We start from the raw sequence: 19,675 nt of genomic DNA, 5'->3' as shown, positions 1-19,675 counted from the left end.
AAAATTGTATTTACACAATATATGTCTGTGTATCATTATTATGTATATAATACTATATAATATAATACATTATTATAAATACAAACTTTTATTTGTGATACAATTAATCATGATTAATTGAATGCCCAACATTAAAAAATCAATTTAGGCCACTTAACATATGATTGCTAGATTCAGGATATGAGGAGATTCAACCAGCATAAAATACATACATTAAAAAAATGTAAAGAATCACCTACTGCACCTTTAAGACAATATACTGAGTCTTGGTGGAAATCTGTGAAGGCCTAAATGCAAACCAAAATCCATCCCACCATAAAAGCTGCTGAAGGAAATTTCACTCATAAAGCAACATTTTGAAAGGTTTGGAAAAGTAAACGGGAATATATTATATGTAATCCATGAATACTACCAATAACATAAAAAATAACAACAGCTACGGACTGAACAACATTCATTATCCATCTGCCCTCTAAAGAAAAGTGTGATTACAATTTTAAAATTACAATTCCAACAGACTAGGTAGACTAATGGAAAAAATAAAGCTTTATTTCGACCCACTGCGCTGCCAAAAAAAGAGTCATAATTAACCAGTCGAACAGCCCTAGCAACCAACACGAAACACAAGTTTACACAACTCCCACAAACCAGTGCGCAATGTTTGCTAAGTCACGTGGCCACAGTGTTTTTCGAATCTCACCTAGCCAGTCCCGTGGACCTACTTCACTGAACCAGCCAGGCAAAGTACAGTTAAACTGCAGTACGGGCTAAGTAGTGTGTCTGCTCTCTGCAGTCTCTCCACAAGTGCGAAGAGGAGGAGTGGGTTAACTTAACATTAAACTTAACATTCTTAACGTCTGCGCGTGCTCTCGTTGTCTTTGGTTTATGTTCTCTTAAAGGACATTTATTTATCGACTGCGACCTGCACGAGAACAACTCACCATCCGGGGACTTTGTATCTTTCACAGTAAGGCAAATCGTGTTACAATCTTTAGCAGACCTTCTTCGGGCTCTGTTTGCTATATATTTTTTAATGACTGACAGGCACATATCAGTTTAACTTTTCATCCAGTGTTTCTGACTACACTGGTTTTCTGCAGTGTTTGTATACGCCTGTCTTAGTCACTTTGTGAATCACTGTTTTTTGTCATGTTATTCATAAGGTCATACATCTCAAAATGAACTTGCTCTTGGAGACTCTTCGGTTGATAGTTTTAACCATCTACTACCACCTGGAATCCTTCATAAAACTCATCATCCCTCAGAGGAATAAAGATGTGTCTGGAGAGATCGTGCTCATCACTGGGGCAGGCGGTGGCATTGGCAGACTGATGGCCCTTGAGTTTGCCCCACTGGACGTCTCGGTAGTGCTGTGGGACATTAATGTGGACGGTTTGAAAGAAACTGCAAAGCAGGTTAAAGAAAAAGGAGCGTCAAGGGTACATTACTATCAGTGCGACTGCGGTGATAGAGATGTGGTCTACCGAGTGGCAGATCAGGTAAGCCAAGTTTAAACCTGCTCTTGTGAGCTGTTTGCCTGGAATGAAGAGTATTAATTCAAAACCATATCTGGGCTGAATACATAGTTGAAGTTATATATTGCATAGACAATATGTTTTTTCCATCATTATTTTGCATTATCAAAAGTATTACAACCAGTGTTGGGGGAAGTTACTTTAAAAAGTAATGCATTACAATATTGCGTTACTTCCTTAAAAAGTAACTAACTGCGGTATTTAAGAAAAGTAATGCCCCATTACTTTTGTGTTACTTTGCTGACCTTGTTTTTTTTGGTGTGTAACTTTTTAAATTTTTTCTTTTTATATATATTAAAAAAGTTATTTTTGTGCAAATGTAAAGACCCTTTCACACCAAAATTTAAATAATAAGCCTCAGGCTGATTTTCTTTTGTGCAAGTAAGATTAGTTAATGCTCAAATTTAGTCTAGAAGAACTACAATAACCGTGAGGTTTACACACAACACCTCTGCACTTATGTTTTTTCTCAACATTGGGACAAGAGAGCTGTCAGACAAAAATGTGAAAAAGTAACATGCTTTACATATTGAAAAAGTAACTCATATTTTGTAGTAATGTGTTACTTAGTTACTTGAAAAAGTAATCGATTACATAACTCAAGTTCCTTGCAATACACTGATTACAACACACTGCTTCATCACTTAGACATAAACTTACATGTGCACTTAACATTTGATTTAGCATTCCTTTATTTTTTGCATAATGACTGCTGAACACTTGTCCCTGGCAAACAATAATTGATTCTGACTGGTTAGTCATGGCATTATATTGTCATGTATTACTGTGTCATGACTGCTAAACTATTGGACCATTGGTCAGTCAGGACCTTGGCGTAAGGCAGCATCAACCTAATTTTGTATTTTGTGGCAATCGTTTTGTGTGGCAAACTGAAATCCATTTTAAATGTAAATGAAAAGTCAATAACAAAAAAAACAACAACTCAAAAGAAAATAAATGGTACTACCTATCATTATTAATAGCATTTAGAAGGCAAAATACAATAGTTTTTGTCATAATATTCTGAAGATATGTTTTGTAAATTCATAAACAAATAGTTTTTGAGCGACAGTCACTCTAACAGGTATAGGCCTGGTTGGCCTCCCTTGATTTATGGCCAACCAAATCTATGGTACACTGTAATATAATGAGATTGACATAATGACATTTCACTTTTAACAAATGGTTCATTTAAAATCTTAATCTACCTGTCCTGAATCTTTTACTCATATTGTTTATTTTGTCCACTTCTAGGTAAAAAATGAAATCGGCGATGTCACCATACTAATAAACAATGCTGGCATTGTCAGTGGTAATAAGTTCATGGACACTCCCGATGCAGTTGTTGAGAAGACACTCAGAGTTAATGCCATGTCCCACTTTTGGGTAGGAGTGATTTATTTATTTTTACATTTTTCCCCTTCTATTAAAGGTGCACTGTGTACATTTTAGTGGGGTATCTAGTGGCAATGGTTGGGAATGGCAACTGCCTACTGATCACCCCTCCCTTTCCAAACACATAGAGAAGCTACAGTGGCCGACACAAGACAAAGATGCCATCGTCTGAGACAGCAGAGAGTATCTAGTGGTCTGCAGTTTGTCCATTTAGGGTTAGTGTAGAAACATGACTGCTCCAAATTATGACTTCACTGCAAGGGGACCTGCGGTGTGTTCAGATAGAAATGGCTCATTCTTAGGTAATAAAAACATAACGGTTCATTATGTAAGATCTTTATACACCACTGAAAACATAGTTATGTATATTCTATTGCTGTCAATAGATCCTCATAAATACTACACAATGCACCTTTAAATATTATACAGTCTGAATATCCTCTTTGTTTACCACTATTCTGTACAATTGTCCATTTGTGGTTTTGCCTCTGTTTTAGACATATAAAGCATTTCTGCCCGCCATGATGGATAAGAACCATGGGCACCTGGTCAGTGTCGCTAGTTCTGCAGGCTTGATAGGTGTCAATGGACTGGCAGGTAAAGCATTCACTCATGTCCTCTTATCTCTTACACAACCGCTCTCTCGCAGGTTTTAGTAACAGTAACAAAGTCCGTCAGGTCTTTAAGTCATTCAAACAACATGTTTGGCAAGACATAATCTTTTTTTTAAAAATGTAAGCAGATATAAATGAACACTAATCAATACACAACTTTCAGATCCCAGTGTCAGTGTTTTTATTCCTACAGGTCAGATGTGTGTTAAATAAAAGTGTAGACTTTAACAGGAAACAGATATCCGGTATGATGTTGTGAATTCCTGTAATGTCTGCGTTATCTTAGTTTGCATATGCCCAGGACTATTACTACATGGAGATTTTAATGAGCTGCTGTCTGAAACTGGTTTACCTTGTACTGTCACTACCAAGTTTTTACAAAATGTCTCCTATATTGCCTGTCTTCTCCACACAGATTATTGCGCAAGCAAGTTTGCTGCTGTAGGTTTTGCTGAGTCTGTGGCCCTTGAGCTGATAGCTGCGGGGAAGGATGGAGTGAAAACCACAATCGTCTGCCCATACCTCATCAACACAGGCCTGTTTGATGGCTGCGGGACAAGGTAAGCTAGCAACACTTCATCCCCAAACACTTTTCGATTTGATGCTGCTGCATTTGAATAGGGAACTGAAGACGTCATTTAAAGAAAAAACTCTTACTTTTGGAATAATGTTTTCAATTAATCTTTCAATATTGCTTCGCTCTCAAATTGTCAAAAGGCTATCATTTCAGGACTATTCAATCTCAGTTCTTTGTCGTTTTCCAATTAGCCATAATCAGAATCTCTGTAGGCAGGATTTTGCACACTGCTTTGTAAATGTATACAATCAAAAGAGACACTTACATTGACTGTGCTTCATGGAGCTTCACAAACAAAGCACAGATTACACAAATGCAACTTACCAGTAAATTACCATGATCAGACTTTCCCAAGGAAAAAATGTTTGTAAGTGGCTTATTGCAGATTTTTTTAACTCTTTCCCAGCCATTGACAAGATTTTTTTTAATATCATTTATGAAACAACACTTCCCTGGCAATCTATGTTTTCACTGTTATAAAATAGGGGGCGCTATTACAGTTCCCCTGAAATAGTACAGCATCTCTGGGCCAAAAAACAAGTGAAGAAACAGATCTGTGTAAACTAGGGATGTCTCGATCCAATACGCAGCATCGGTATAGTGCCGATACTGGCCCAGAACGCTAGAACGGAGATCGAAGTCGAGAAAATAATATGATCCGATACCTATCCTACACAAACCATCGGAAAACTTAGCTTCAACTAGGGCTGCACGATATGAGGAAAAGTTGCGATGTGCGATAACATTGTTTAATATTGCGATGACGATATGACTTGCGATATATACTCAAATGTAAATGTTTGCTATACTGTTCCCATGTCTTAGAGCTTTAATAGGTTCTTTGCGAAAATTGAACCTAAACATTGAACAGCCTATTCCTACTAAATAAAGAAATCAAATAGATAATTGTTTAGAATTTTTTATTGAACAAATTGCACATAAATGAGAAATGAGGGCCGGCACAAGCTCAACTGCTGCTCTAGGCAAAACACCGTGGCGCACTCAAAATTAAAGACGATCTTTGAGATGCATGTGAAAGACTGGAGATTTTGTTAATTGATAAAATTGCACTAAAATACAAGCTTACAGAAGCATGTTTTCTGATATATTTTTTTTTAATTCTTAAAAACAAATCAGCGCCACCTATGCAAATGCAAATTTTGTTTTAAATAATAAAATAATTAGCTTACAGGCCCAGGGGTGTGGGATGTGGGGGTGCACCCCCTGGTTTCACAGGATTGGAAATGCAATGCAAATTTTAGTTTATTTACATTTATTAATCTTTGGCATTTAGTAGTTTATTAGTAATAAACACCTTAAGTGGCCCATTAAAAGTATTATTTATATGTTGAATTAGCCAATGTTTTTAAAACAAACAAGGTCATATTGGACTCAGTTCAGTGTGCGTAAAGAGCGGTAGTATTTAGTGCCTTTCTGAAGATTCCGTTAATTTCTAAAGCTCATTCCGCTTCTCAACCCAAAATGCTTTTTATTAACTGATTCGGAACTGCCGAAATGAGTAGTCATTATTTCCAGTCTCACTTCCTGTTCGAACAATATGTTGGTTTGTAACAAGCTTGCATATACCAGCCTATGGTCTTCATTTGCTGCCCAAGAACAATGTCTACTTTGACCCGTCTTCAAGCACTGTGGTTGTAACAGAGATTGGTTTTAGTTTGTTCACCTAAAATAATGACTTGTTGAATTTACTTTAAAAATATGTGGCAAGTGGTTGCACACAACTATTGAGCAATTTTTTTTTACAAATAACAATTTAGTTATATGAACAAAAAAAATTCATGTAAAGCTGGCACAATTTCTTTCAGTAAATACAAACCATTTGAATTTGTCACTGTTATATAATATTTATATGTGCCGTTTACTTAATGATGTTATGTTAAATGTATAAAAGTTTATTATGTAAGGTGAACACTTTTATCAATTTAATTTGGCTTTAAAACTTTTAAATAACAACAATCATATTTAAAAAAAAAAATATGCAAAAATATGTCATTGGACAAACTAAAAATATTTAATTGAGAGCAGGGATTCCATCCAATGAATTTGTATATAAGTTCCCACAGCCTAAACACAGGCACCACTCTTCTGCATAATGGTAACCTCAAAATTACAGAAACTCCTCTAAATGTCTAACATATCTGAACATTAAACACTAACATAAACTAATAACCTATTTTCCTTTACTGAAAAACACACAAAATAACACTTTAATCCATACATTTTCTCTCCTAGCTAAGTCCCTTGCACAGCATGCTGGGAACTACAGATCCACTGCCCAGTTATTTATGTCAGCACAAATATTTCATGTAGTTTTAATGCAAATGAATTAAGTAAACTTTATTTTGTTTTAAATATATTAGGCTAATTGTACACAAACATATCTAATTTTGACAACTTAATTTAATTAAGTAAAGTAAACCTCATTTAAATGCATATTGTCTATCAAAAGCATGAATAGTTTTTTTGAGTGTTGTTGATGTATTGAGAAGACACTGTTTTATGTTTTGTTGTTGTATAAATGCCCCTGGGATTATTTTAAAATTGCAGTTTTAATGGGGACATTTTTGTCCAAAAGGCCCTGAGAGGAACTATTTTTGTACCTACTGCAAAATCATTTTTTTTTTAAAGTAAATGGGGGTGAATAAATGTTGAGAGTAAATGTTGAAGGGTGGTTTGTTGTGAATATTAAACTCTGAGTTGAATTACCCTGAGATGGAAAACTCTGAGTTTTCAGTTTCACTGTTATGATGCACAGGTGAAAACTGGCAGAAAGTTATTGAACTAATATTCATTTTCATGGTATCCCACATGAAGAAAAAAAGAATGTCAGCAGCGGCTAAAAATTAAGTATAAACCTAATTTGAGTTGTAAATACTGTAATAAATTTGAGTTGTAAATACTGTAATGAGTTGTAATAAACTTTGCTGAAAAACCTGAAAAAAAGTCTTACTAAAAGCAACAAAAACAACATGTTTAGATTTATGGATTTGATTTTTTTTTTAGCAGTTTTAGAATTTGACATGTTTCATTTTATATATATATATATATATATATATATATATATATATATATATATATATATATATATATATATGAAACAATGTACATAAATATCCCCCCCCCCCCCCGTTTTTAATTGTATTTTACTTAAGTAATAATCTGCCAAGGGTTTTCTTTAAGTCTGTGCTCACAAGATTCACATTTATTATGATGCTGACATGACATGGACATTGACATGGACATTTTTGTCCTCTATGGACCAATGTGTAACTCTTTTTTTTAATTGACACACAAGGGTTAACAGTAATGATTAAAAAAAATGCTGCCGCTGGCAAATAAAAAAAAAGAATCTGTCAGGGAAAGAGTTAAAAGGGCACCTCTCTGGTAATGGTATGCAGTTCATAGCCCTTAGCATTGCCCTAAGGCAGTCTGGGGCTACTTTGTGTATTGATGGACCCTTCAAATGTTGTCTGAATAGTTCCAGTTTCTTTCATCTGGTTGGAAGCTAGCATTGCATTTGTATTATATTTTGTATTTGTTGCAACATCTAATATACAAGTATATGTGAGATTGAAAGTGACATTACATTTTTTTCTCAAAAGTAAAATGCACTTTGAATTGTTCCTAAACCAAATCCAATCATAGTCATTTTGGGTTCATTCATTTGTAAAAAATAAAATAAAATAAATACAAACCCGATTCCAAAAAAGTTGGGACACTCTACAAATTGTCAATAAAAAAGGAATGCAATAATTTACAAATCATATTGAGCTTATAATTTATTCACAATAGAATATAGATAACATATCAAATGTTGAAAGTGTTGAGAGACATTTTGAAATGTCATGCCATATATTGGCTCGTTTTGGATTTCATGAGAGACATTACAAAAAAGTTTGGACAGGTAGCAATAAGAGGATGGAAAAGTTAATTGTACATATAAGGAAGAGCTGGAGGAACAATTTGCAACTTATTTAGTCAAATGGCAAATCAAACCATGATTGGGTGTAAAAAGAGCCTCTCAGAGGGGCAGTGTCTCTCAGAAGTCAAGATGGGCAGAGGATCACAATTTCCCGGTGCTGCGGCGAAAAATATTGGAGCAATATCAGAAAGGAGTTTCAGAGAAAAAATAGGCCCTTAGACTGCGCTGTGTCACATAAGCCCCTTTCACACTGCGATTCCGGCAAATACACGAATAATGCGACCCGGCATTTGTTCCCGGGCCGCTAGATTTGGCCCATTCACACTGCCAGCGAAATACCGTAATATGTGCGCTTTCACACACAACGCTTAACGGCCCCGGGTCGAGTTGACACGTGACATCCGGATGTGACGTATAATGGCGAGCAATCTCAGCTTCAGTGCGGATAGTAAGGAGCTCCCTGTTCTCGACTTGTGTCCAGTTTGCGCACATTTCTGCTTGTTTAATTTTCGTTTCTTTTGTATACGAACACTCTCTGCGTTTAAAACACCGACTAGCTCTTCTGGCACTGCAGGGTTGTATTATTGAAAAAACAAGCTCTAGGAGTCGCACGATAAGTACGTACACGTTGCGGCATTAGTTTTGGCTTTTGTTCACACAGCGATCGTCCCGGATCGAACCCCGCAATGTTACTAGGTCCCCGACCCGAGTTCAATTCGGTAATAAATTCCGGGACGTGGTTGCTTTCACACAGCATTGCGACCCGGCAATGTTCAATGAAAGGGGCTATACATGAATGCTATTGTAGTGGAAATCACAACATGGGCTCAGGAATAATGACCGTGCCATTTGCCGTTGCCAGCTAAAACTCTATAGGTCACAAAAGAAGCCATATCTAAACATGATCCACAAGCGCAGGCATTTTCTCTAGACCAAGGCTCATTTAAAATGGACTCTTTCTTTTTGGAAAACTAGGACGCATGTCAGTCCAGATCTTTAGTCCAGAACCCATAGAAAACATTTGGTGCATCACAAAGATGAAGATTTGACAAAGTTGAGCAAAAGTTAAGACAAGAATTGGACAACATTCCTACACTGTAAAAGAATTGTGTTGGTTTTTGTTGGTTTAACTTAAAAAAATAAGTAACCTGGTTGCCTTAAAATTGTGAGTTTATTGAAATTAAAAAATTTTGTTGATACAATGAAGGAAAGTTGTTTAATAAATAGAAACTCAAAATATTATTGTATCTGAACCACATAAAAAAATGTGATAAATCATGAAAATAGCACTATTTGGCATGTTTCACTGCGTCATCAGAAATAAAACACACACAATTACCCAATATGATTACAAAATCTTTTAATAATATTTTAATAGAGGTTGCCAAATCTCAAAAAAATTTCATTGTATTAACTCAAAATTTTAATTTCAAATTTTAATTTTTAAAAGGCAACCTTTTTTCTAAAAAAATTTTTTACAGTGTATTCCTAAACTCGAACAACTTGTCTCTAAAAGAGTGCAGGGATGTGATTTTTCCGGATTAATCCGGAATTCCGGATTTTCCGACCTGAAAATGAGACCTACGTAAATCATGCAGATCTATAAAAAAAAAAAAAAAAAATGGCGGGGGGGGGGGGGGGGGGGGGGGTATGGGGATTGGTGGGTTGACCGTCATCTCACAGCCGTCACCATGGTAACCCGGGTGGAAACCACGATCGCGGGATGGGCAACAAGGACTGTATCGTGACAAGAACATCACCGGATCGGATGATCTGGGTATACTATTGCTTGTGTCTATATATAACCTATAAGTTACTAATTTGACTTTGTTGTCGATTGATTAGATGATCGATTTTGATTGATTTTCCACTATGGCAGGATGTTTAAGCTGCATTTAACATTAACTTGACAGCTAACATTACTTGTATTTGCTAGCACTAGCTATATATGCAAACAGCGCGCTTTTCGGCGCCCCCCGCTTTTTTCACGTCAGTTTGGGTGACAAAGTCATCTGAAGCCATTCCAGAGCTTAACCCTTAAATGCATGACTGTTTCGCCAAACATTCTTACATTAAATATAGATCCTTACCCAGATCTATATTTAACATGGATAACGTTAGACCTCTACCTGTCGCGATAATATATACAACTCCTGATGTTAGAGTAACAGCTACAGAAGAATAAAATAAAACATATTTCGTTACCTTTTGGAGCTTGGAAGGGTTCAGTTTGAGCAGATGTTTAATGCCATCATCATATTTCCTCGTCAGAGCTCGTTTACCAGTATATTCAGCATCTGCCTCATATTCGCGATCTCACGCATATTCTCCAACTCATTTTCAACGTCTTCAAAATCAATATTTTGCTCACTGACAGCTTCTTGACCACATCCATCATCAAGAGACAGTGACACTAACATATGATTGTGTTTAGTACTTGCTCTCTGCAGTAAATCACTGAGTCATTTTAAGTTTTGCAGATTATAATTATTATTGTTTCGTTTTCTGTCAGAGGTAAATATGAGTGAAACGTCACTTCATCATTGTGTATCAGACATCGCCACCTTGTGGAATAAATGTGAATTGCACCCCCATTTCGTCATTATAGATTAATTTATCATGCCAGGCGCAAATTCCAAAAGAAACGTGTAGAGGCTCTAAAAAAGCTTTCTACAAAGGCTAAAGAGTCATAGAAAAATTGAGGCCTTCTTTTGACATGAAAATGTGCATGCTGCACATTTAGCTATTAAAATTGGGTAAAAATGCATCCACCAAATAATTAGTTATTTTTCATACTGTACAAAAAAGTTATTACAATAAAATGTATTTTTTTGTTCAAATAAGTTGTTATGGGTCCTGCTTTACTGTCCGTATTGATCCGCCACCAGTTTGTTCGGCGCGGCGCGGCGGGGGTGGGGTTGGTCTATATTATAAAATATGGTATATTTTCCTGCTTTTTTGTCCTTAGCCAATCACATGCCTGAGAGTGACTGTTGTAAAAAGAAGAGAGGATGCCACACAGTGATAAACATGGCCTTGTCCCAAATTTTTGAGATGTGTTGATGCCATGCCATTTTAAATCAACTATACACTTTCTCAGTTTAAACATTTGACATCTATGTCATCTATGTTGTATTCTGAATAAAATATCGAAATTTTAAACTTCCACATGATTGCATTCTGTTTTTATTCACAAATTGTGATCCTGACTATTTTGGAATATGTTTTGTAAATCAAAAATATCAATTTAAATCAAAGCATGTGCCTTCTGTGCAGATGGCCCCGACTGCTGCCCATATTGGAGCCAGAATATGTCGCTAAGAGGATTGTCAAAGCCATTCTTACAGACCAAGTTTTCCTCTTACTTCCAAGGACCTTATACTTATTATTGGCTTTAAAAGGGTAAGTTATTTTCATATGGTTATCTCAAACTTTTCCAGGTAAAATGTTTTTCATATTTTAAATGTTTTTGTAGTACATTGATCATATCTTTCCAACATACAACTTTTTTATCTGTATTTTTTCCACTTTCAAATATGAGTTGTAAATCCTTTCTAAGCAACAGCAAGTGTAGGGCCGCCCAAATCGTCCCAATGGAGGCTAATGATCGGTGGGTGAAGGTCGATGCGCGTTCAGTCTTTTCAGCGGGGCAAAGGGATTTTATACCAATTTCTCTTTATCTGACTCCATTTAATCATAATTTTGAATTTTTCGTTTAGAATGCCAATTGGTTATTTGGTCATGTATATTTAATAGTTTAACTACACATTTAATTATTCTGTTTAACCCTTTGTTGAAATTGTACTCAACCTGAATAATTCCAGAGCAAGTCAGAATTAATCAAATTGTAACAATTTATTAACAGTCAGGTAAATGTATAATGCCAATTACATAATCAATTCAAAGGTAGCCTAATCCATACATAACATCAAATACTCTGAAGTAAAGAATGAAATATATACCTGACTTCTGAAAATTACATAATCTTGTCATGTTCAGCATTACGGGCTGACCTGTTTAAAGGCCCACTGAAATCAAAATGTAAGTTTTTTAGCTTTTAGTATGACTGTGTTAGCCTTAAAGGTATGAATAAGCTGGTATGTTCCAAAACTATGACAAAATTTGCATTTAGGAGATATAAGCATTCAAACTTTACAGTCTCCCACTTCCGTTAAAACGAATCTCAGATTTTGGCGACATCATCGCAGAATTCACTTTCTCGTCAAATCCTCTGTCCAATCAAAATGCTCTCTAGAATCTAAAGCCCACCCCCTACACTGTCGAAACTGCGGCTGAAATCGGTCAGTTGTTGTTAACACACATTTACTAATTTCTACATGGTGAAAGGCACATAGCACACTATATATGTGATAGGAAACGATAAAGTGTAAATATGCTTTCATTTGAGGCGAATAAAGTCTGTTTTCACGTTAGTTTCACGCACTGCAGCCGCGCACACACCCCAAAGGCTCAGGTCTAAATTTTAACTACAGACACGAGAGCGCAGCGCGGATCATATGCGCGAGTCTGTGCAGACAACAAACATATTGACCCATTTGAATTCTGCACAGAATGCTGCATTTCAAAGCGATACGGAGGAGATTATGATGGTAAACAGTGTTAGAGGAAACTGGCTTTACCAAACAGAGAAAGGTCCGCTCTTGCGCTATAGTCAAACTGTATATTAAAGAAATGCTATTGGCTGTTTCAAATAAGGGGAGGAGCTGCTAACAGCTGAAGCCGTTTCAGGGGAAATTACGTCTACACATTGAATAATGCGGCACGTTTCAGGGCACTTCAGTGGACCTTTAAAGTGTCAAGCCCTGAGCTGAGTAAATAACCAGAACCAGATGCATACCCAGAACCATTTGAAACTCTTTCAAATGTAAACACGAGTTCACAATAGGAATTTGCACTAATCAAGTCCGAAAGACTTGAATGGAAGAGAGGCCAAATGGCTGAAAGCCACACCCACCAACCAAGGCAAGATATCTTTAAAAACTTAAAACTTCTAGTTTACTTCTGTGGAGTTGAGATATTTGTACCAGTCGCATTGAGACATTTCAAATGATATCAAACACATATAATACTGTATCGTGAGGATTGACATTATTACAAAGATTTCTGCTGCATTTCAGGTGATCTCAATATGAGGGGGAGCAGGAGTTTGGGGGAAGTTTCATGTGAAAGGAAAGGCATGTAAATTAGTGTCATTCATAGATGGTTCACTCAGTGTGATGTCGTCTCGGACAGAGATGCTAACTGTATAAATGAGTTCAGATGCTAATTTCCTTTGTTTTCTCAGAGTGATTAGACATTTCGCCATCAGTTAGTTTTTCCAGCCTTACAAAAGCATGATATAAATGTTCTTTTGAACATAATGGGTGCTTCTCTACTGAAAGGCTGCATCCTAGTGAGTCTATGACCTTCCTAGTTTAGTCCTTTGAAGGATAGTAGGCTAGAGTCCTCCTCAACATTAAACGCTAGAATGACAGTCTTGAAATTGCTCATGGCTACATCAATTATGTGTCCACCTTCGTGGTCATGACTCAAATTATATGAAATACCTTTATATTAACTGCCTTTCTATCAATGCAGTATTGGTTTACGTTATACCCGGTTTAGCATTATATGATTAATTTAAATCTAGTGTTGTTAAACACAACATGATGCCTTTATCTCAAATGATTTGTCTTACACTTCATAGTGAAATTGGTCAAGCTTAGTGCTGCTTCATTTTCTGCTAGTTCTTTCTGTAAATTGGAATGTGTGCAAAGGATTGTAGGTGATTGGTAGCCTAGAAATCTAGACGCACCCTAGCGGCAGCAAATTTAATTTGCCCGCAAGTGTGGTCTAGCAACTCTCAATTCCTATCTGAGCTGTATTCCTCAGAATCTGGACGGCCCAATCACATTGTGTATAGAGTTGGCGGGCGGGGCCATAATGACGACGGCCGAGTTGCGTTTGCGTGCTTCTAGTAACACAGAAACTGGCGAACGGTCGGCGGTCTTTCGAATCAGCTCTGCCCACGCCTCCGGAAGACTTGGAGTTAAGCTTTCCTCTGAGAAAAGAACAAAGAGCGGCACTGAAGTCATTCTTAATGTTTAGCCGTCGGAGTTTAGCCGACCGGATACGGTGAATGTTTAATCAGTCAGCGAGCTCCCCTTCACCGTCGTTGCTCCGGTTGGTGTAGCGCTATCCTATCGCGTGCAGAGGGAGTTTGAAAGACAACCGTTTATCCCGCCCCTCGGATTGAGCCCTGTCTATGGTGAGTTTCCAGACCAAACATCTTGATGTGGCTCTGGCTTGTCAGGCTAGGTGATTGGAGGATGCGAAGGATGTACTTGATGTATGCTTCAAAGCAGGCAGAACGAAGAACGCAAAGTAAAGACTCCCTTCAAAAGATCCTTTTAAATGAAGACATCCGGCTTTGATGGAGCTTGATGACGTTGTAGCCGAGATATTCAACCTTACTAGGACATAGCCATTTGTGCAGCAACCAATGACATTGTCATCCAAATCTGCTGAGGTCCAAATACACATTAAATCGATGAAAACAGCTCAGTGGTTAGCGATGGTGCTTCACAGCAAGAAGCAGAGGCGGACAGTAGTGAAGTATTTTTACTTACTACTTTCTAAGTACATTTTTCAACTATATGTACTTTATCTTTTTTTTTTCACTACATTCCTAAGCATAATGACATACATTTTACTGTTTTACATTTCATAAATACATTTTATTTTGTACCTTTTAAACTTTTAATTACACTAAAAATGTAGTACTTTCTTACCTCTACTCAAGTAAAATTTTGCATTACTTTTACTTGAGTATAAGAAAGTACTACATTTTTAGTGTAATTAAGTATTAAATGATATTCAATATGAAACGTAATGTAGTAAAAAGTACAGTGTTATGCTTTGGAATGTTGTGAAGGGAAAGTTTTCCAAAGAAAAACACTGATGAAGTACAGACACTTGAGAAATGTACTTAAGCAGGGTAAAAATACTTTACTACTGTCCACCTCTGGTAAGAAGGTCCACAGTTCAAGCCCCGGCTGAGTCTTTTCTGTGTGGAATTTGCATGTTTTCCCCCCAGGTGCTCGGGTTTCCCCCACAGTCCAAAGACTTGCAGGTTAGGTGAATTGAACAGTAAAAATTGCCATTTGTGTGAGAGCCATGTGTAGACTGGCCATCTGTCCAGGGTGCTTTCCCCAGCCTCTGGCCTAAAAAACTGGAATAGGCTCCAGCCCTATGACCTTGGAAGGTTCTATAAGGAATAGAGAGAGAGCGAAATACACAATCTAACAGTCACATTTACATGGCAACAGAACATCTGAACACGTATACAAAACGAATAGCCCTTGTGTAAATGGAAATACACCTTTAATTGGTCCTTACACTGTCTGAGGCTTGATCCCCGCTGTGAATAGAAACAGAAAAGCCCTGCAGAAAGTTAAACCTATATATTTGCTGTTGTCTGTGGAGTGAGTCTGGGATGTGACATGAATAATTTCAATACAGACTATTGATGTCAAAGTAAATCTGCTGCACAGTAAAGAGAGCCAGTCGGTTTAAGAGAAGTATCTGGAGTGAGCTAAAGGTCTGAGTTTAGCCTTAAGCAACGGCACGGAACAAAACTGCTTTCTCAAGCACTGACCTCAGAGGGAGGGGGTTGTGCATGTGGATTTACTGATCTGCCCGAGGATATTCAGACACTGCATGAATGACAGGAACACTGTGATTCATTATGCTCTTGTGCTGAATTCACCTACGCTTAGGTGAAAATTACATATTTTACTTTACTTGTTGCATTTATCATCTTTTGTTTTACTCTAATAGTTCTGAAAAACTGTGAACTGTCGGGGCAAAAACAGGATTTTTTTTTCTATAAGTATAAATTGTTTGATTTTAAACACTTTAGATTTCATTTGGAAACAGCACATTGCTGTGGTTACAAGACTGCAGTAGTCTGTTTATCCATATGAATGATTAAGAACATTGTGTCTCTCCCATTTTCAGTTTCACAGCTAAAACCAGTCTCATAAGTTGTAGAACTTGTAGGTTGAATGTTTTCCAGCTGTACTTGTGCCTGTATTTCATAACACCTTTAACCCGGCGTCCGTGGCTTGCCTTGAAAACGAAGGACCCTTAAGAAGCTCTTTCTTATGCAGCTGTGACAATTACTGATGCCAACTCGGAAGATAAAGCAACACCTGTTTGTGTGGGCTGTGAGACAGACTTCAGTGCATAAAATTGTCCAATTAATTCCAACCTGTGTTTAGTCTTTAATGTGTTTTGGACAGTAGAGTGATAATTATCAAGGCTGCAGTATTTGAATGGGAAGAGGCATTCTTTATTATTTTAATGCCCTCTTTCTTTTTCACAAAAACATGTATAACCTTACTAATTCTAATCCTATCAATTAAATCATCAAATCACAAACTACATTTGTTAATGTATTATTCCAGCATGATGATGAGTGTTGAATCTCAGTGCATTAGGTAATAATTAGGTGTGAATGATCTCATTTCCAGGCCATGTCATTATTTTCATGGCCTGAACATTGGCCATTCACACTTTTTCTGATCACCTTGCTTCTGTTTGAAATTATATTTTCTTTCTTTGTGGATAGGATGTCTGGATACAAATATGAAAACATATGTGACCCTGGACCACAAAACCGGTCATAAGTCACAGAAGTATATTTGTGGCAATAGCCAACAATACATTGTATGGGTCAAAATTATCGATTTTTCACAAAAAAATTGACGCTTATGACCAGGGTCCAGGTTCACAAGTGTTTTCCTGTGAGCTTTTTTGTAGTTTAAAAAAACACCCAAAAATGATCAGATCTCAGACTTTAGTAGCTTGTGTGTTGAGAGACCCACATATGCAAATATATGTACAGGCCAAAAGTTTGGACACTACTATTTGTAATGTTTTTGAAAGAAGTTTCTTCTGCTCATCAAGCCTGCATTTATTTGATCAAAAATACATTAAAAAATGTAATATTGTAATATATTACAATTTAAAATAATTGGTTTTCAATTTATTATACTTTAAATAATCGTTTATTTCTGTAATGCAAAGCTGAATTTTCAGTATCATTCCTCCAGTCTTCAGTGTCACATGATCTCATTACGTTTTTTCTTTACAGTGTCATCCCATTCAAGCAATCAGTTGTCCTTGGTAAATACTTGGGAGCCTTCAGTTTCATGGATGCTTTCAGAGGACGGGAAAAGAAGAGAGACTAAGCGTAATAAAATGAATTTCTTAAATGAATTTCTTTTGACGCTCATTATATTAACACTCATGATTTTTCATTATTTGTTACTACCTCTGCCAAATAGTTATTCCGGTATAACAGAATAAAAATTGTCCAAATTACATACTGTTTTGATACTGGGGGAATTTTTTTTTATTTTTTTTAACTGGAAATTTTGTATTTTTGCTTCTTCTTTTTTACAGTGTGAGACATAGTAATGTTGGCCTCATTTCAAAAGCAAGATATATAAAACACCATTAACAACAGTGTCAGATGTACTTGTGCTTTAGTGGTACACATGATGACTGAATAAATTTGAAATATTTACATTTATTTTTATTGTGTTTACCTCTGTTTGTGCAAGCAATTGTTCAATTAAGTTATTTTTTCTTCTTCTTCTTAACCTGTCAAAAGGAACAGCATACTGATTTAGTCTAATAAGAATTGAATTATGTGTTGGAACTGTTTTTGTTTGAGATTTGATACACTGCTTTAAGGCTTTCAAAATGCCAGCTCCCCTTTTTAATGGATTTATATTTGCATGCATATGGCACCATCTAGTGTTGTTAAGCATTTTTTTTTATTATTATAACTGCCTCTCAGAGAGCAAACTGTTTTTCTCTAGCCTTTAAACAAACAGTTATTGCATCAATGTGTGGTTGTGTAAGTCTGTCGGCAAACCTTTCAACCATGTGTGTTTAAAAGATAAAATCAACTGGCTGCACTGAATTGTTCGGGCCCTATAAATAGCTCTAATACCAAAACAAACATACACAGAATTAACTTTTAACCTTGCCATGTTAAATAACATTTTACATCCTGAGCAAATACACATAGAGAAGACATGGAAGCTTTCAATTTGTAACCCTGCATTAATGTAAGACAGGGAATGGACAACCCAATTCAAAATGCACAGACCACCCTTTACCAGCTGCTTAAAGTGATTGACATGTCTCAGGTTTGGCCCCTTATGACCTTTCACACAAATGAGAGCAGAGATTTGAATCACTTGCTAAGGTTGCATTTGAGATTTTGGATAGAGAGCAGAACACAACGCCTACAGGCAGAAAGAAATAGATTTTCAATTTATTGTTTGCCATCGCAGAACCTCATTCCACAGCTCATCAGATGGAAAGATATTCAAAGCACAACACCAGCCCAGTACACGAGGGAGGACATTATAAAATAAAAATCTGATGCATATCGCACAGCTTTATACTTGTTTTGGCTTATTTCTTTTGGGATGTATTTTTAAAAAAAAATACTAATGCAGATATATACAGGTGCTGGTCATATAATTAGAATATCATCAAAATATTGATTTATTTCACTAATTCCTTTTAAAAAGTCAAAAATTACATACAGACTGATATATTTCAAATGTTTATTTCTTTTAATTTTGATGATTTTAACTGACAACCAAGGAAAATCCCAAATTCAGTATCTCAGACAATTAAAATATATTACTTAAGACTAATACAAAGAAAGGATTTTTAGAAATCTTGGCCAACTGAAAAGTATGAACATCAAAGTATGAGCATGTACAGCACTCAATACTTAGTTGTGGCTCCTTTTGCCTGATTTACTGCACCAATGTGGCGTGGCATGGGGTCGATCAGTCTATGGCACTGCTCAGGTGTTTTGAGAGTCCAAGTGGCTTGGATAGTGGCCTTCAGCTCTTCTGCATTGTTGGATCTGGCATATCGCATCTTCCTCTTCACAATACCCCATAGATTTTCTATGGGGTTAAGGTCAGGCGAGTTTGCTGGGCAATAAAGAACAGGGATACCATAGTCCTTAAACCAGGTACTGGTTGCTTTGGCACGGTGTGCAGGCGGAAGTCCTGTTGGAAAATGAAATCTGCACCTCCATAAAGTTGGTCAGCATCAGGAAGCATGAAGTGCTCTAAAACTTCCTGGTATATGGCTGCGTTGAGCTTGGACCTCAGAAAACACAGTGGACCAACACCAGCAGATGACATGGCACCCCAAACCATCACTGACTGTGGAAACTTTACTCTGGACCTCAAGCAACGTGGACTGTGTGCCTCTCCTCTCTTCCTACAGACTCTGGGACCCTGATTTCCAATGGAAATGCACAATTTACTTACATCAGAGAACATAACTTTGGACCACTCAGCAGAAGTCAGGGGGCAGATGGGGTGGGGCGGGCTGGTCTGGATGAAACGGGGCAAAAACTGTCTAAGGAGGATGTTAGAGTGGAGCAAAGAGTGTCAGTAGCACTGTTAGCATCCAGTGCTGAGAACTGAGCAGGTGGAGGGAGTGAAGATGAAACCATAGTGGATAGGCGAGAGGGAGAGAGTGAGCGTAGATTACGCCGAAAGGT

At 36.9% G+C, this 19,675-nt stretch overlaps 1 protein-coding gene across 2 annotated transcripts; it reads left to right on the top strand.

Annotated features, from left to right (window-relative positions):
- Positions 1–838: 838 nt before the first annotated feature.
- Positions 839–17,662, top strand: sdr16c5a (short chain dehydrogenase/reductase family 16C, member 5a). Of its 2 annotated transcripts, none has more exons than XM_067454101.1 (7): positions 839–972; positions 1,164–1,499; positions 2,790–2,921; positions 3,428–3,527; positions 3,960–4,104; positions 11,341–11,466; positions 17,222–17,662. In XM_067454101.1, exons 2-7 carry the CDS (start codon positions 1,179–1,181, stop codon positions 17,316–17,318), a joined length of 921 nt encoding a protein of 306 aa, XP_067310202.1. In that variant the 5' UTR covers positions 839–972; positions 1,164–1,178; the 3' UTR covers positions 17,319–17,662. The 2 variants fall into 2 exon arrangements, with proteins under 2 accessions (XP_067310202.1, XP_067310203.1); XM_067454102.1 differs by having other exon boundaries at positions 845–967.
- The last annotated feature ends 2,013 nt before the right edge of the window (positions 17,663–19,675 follow it).

Source organism: Pseudorasbora parva, chromosome 9 (genome assembly GCF_024679245.1).
Source record: "Pseudorasbora parva isolate DD20220531a chromosome 9, ASM2467924v1, whole genome shotgun sequence".
NCBI classification, from domain to species: Eukaryota; Metazoa; Chordata; class Actinopteri; order Cypriniformes; family Gobionidae; genus Pseudorasbora; species Pseudorasbora parva.
This window is presented reverse-complemented; position numbering and strand designations above follow the sequence as displayed.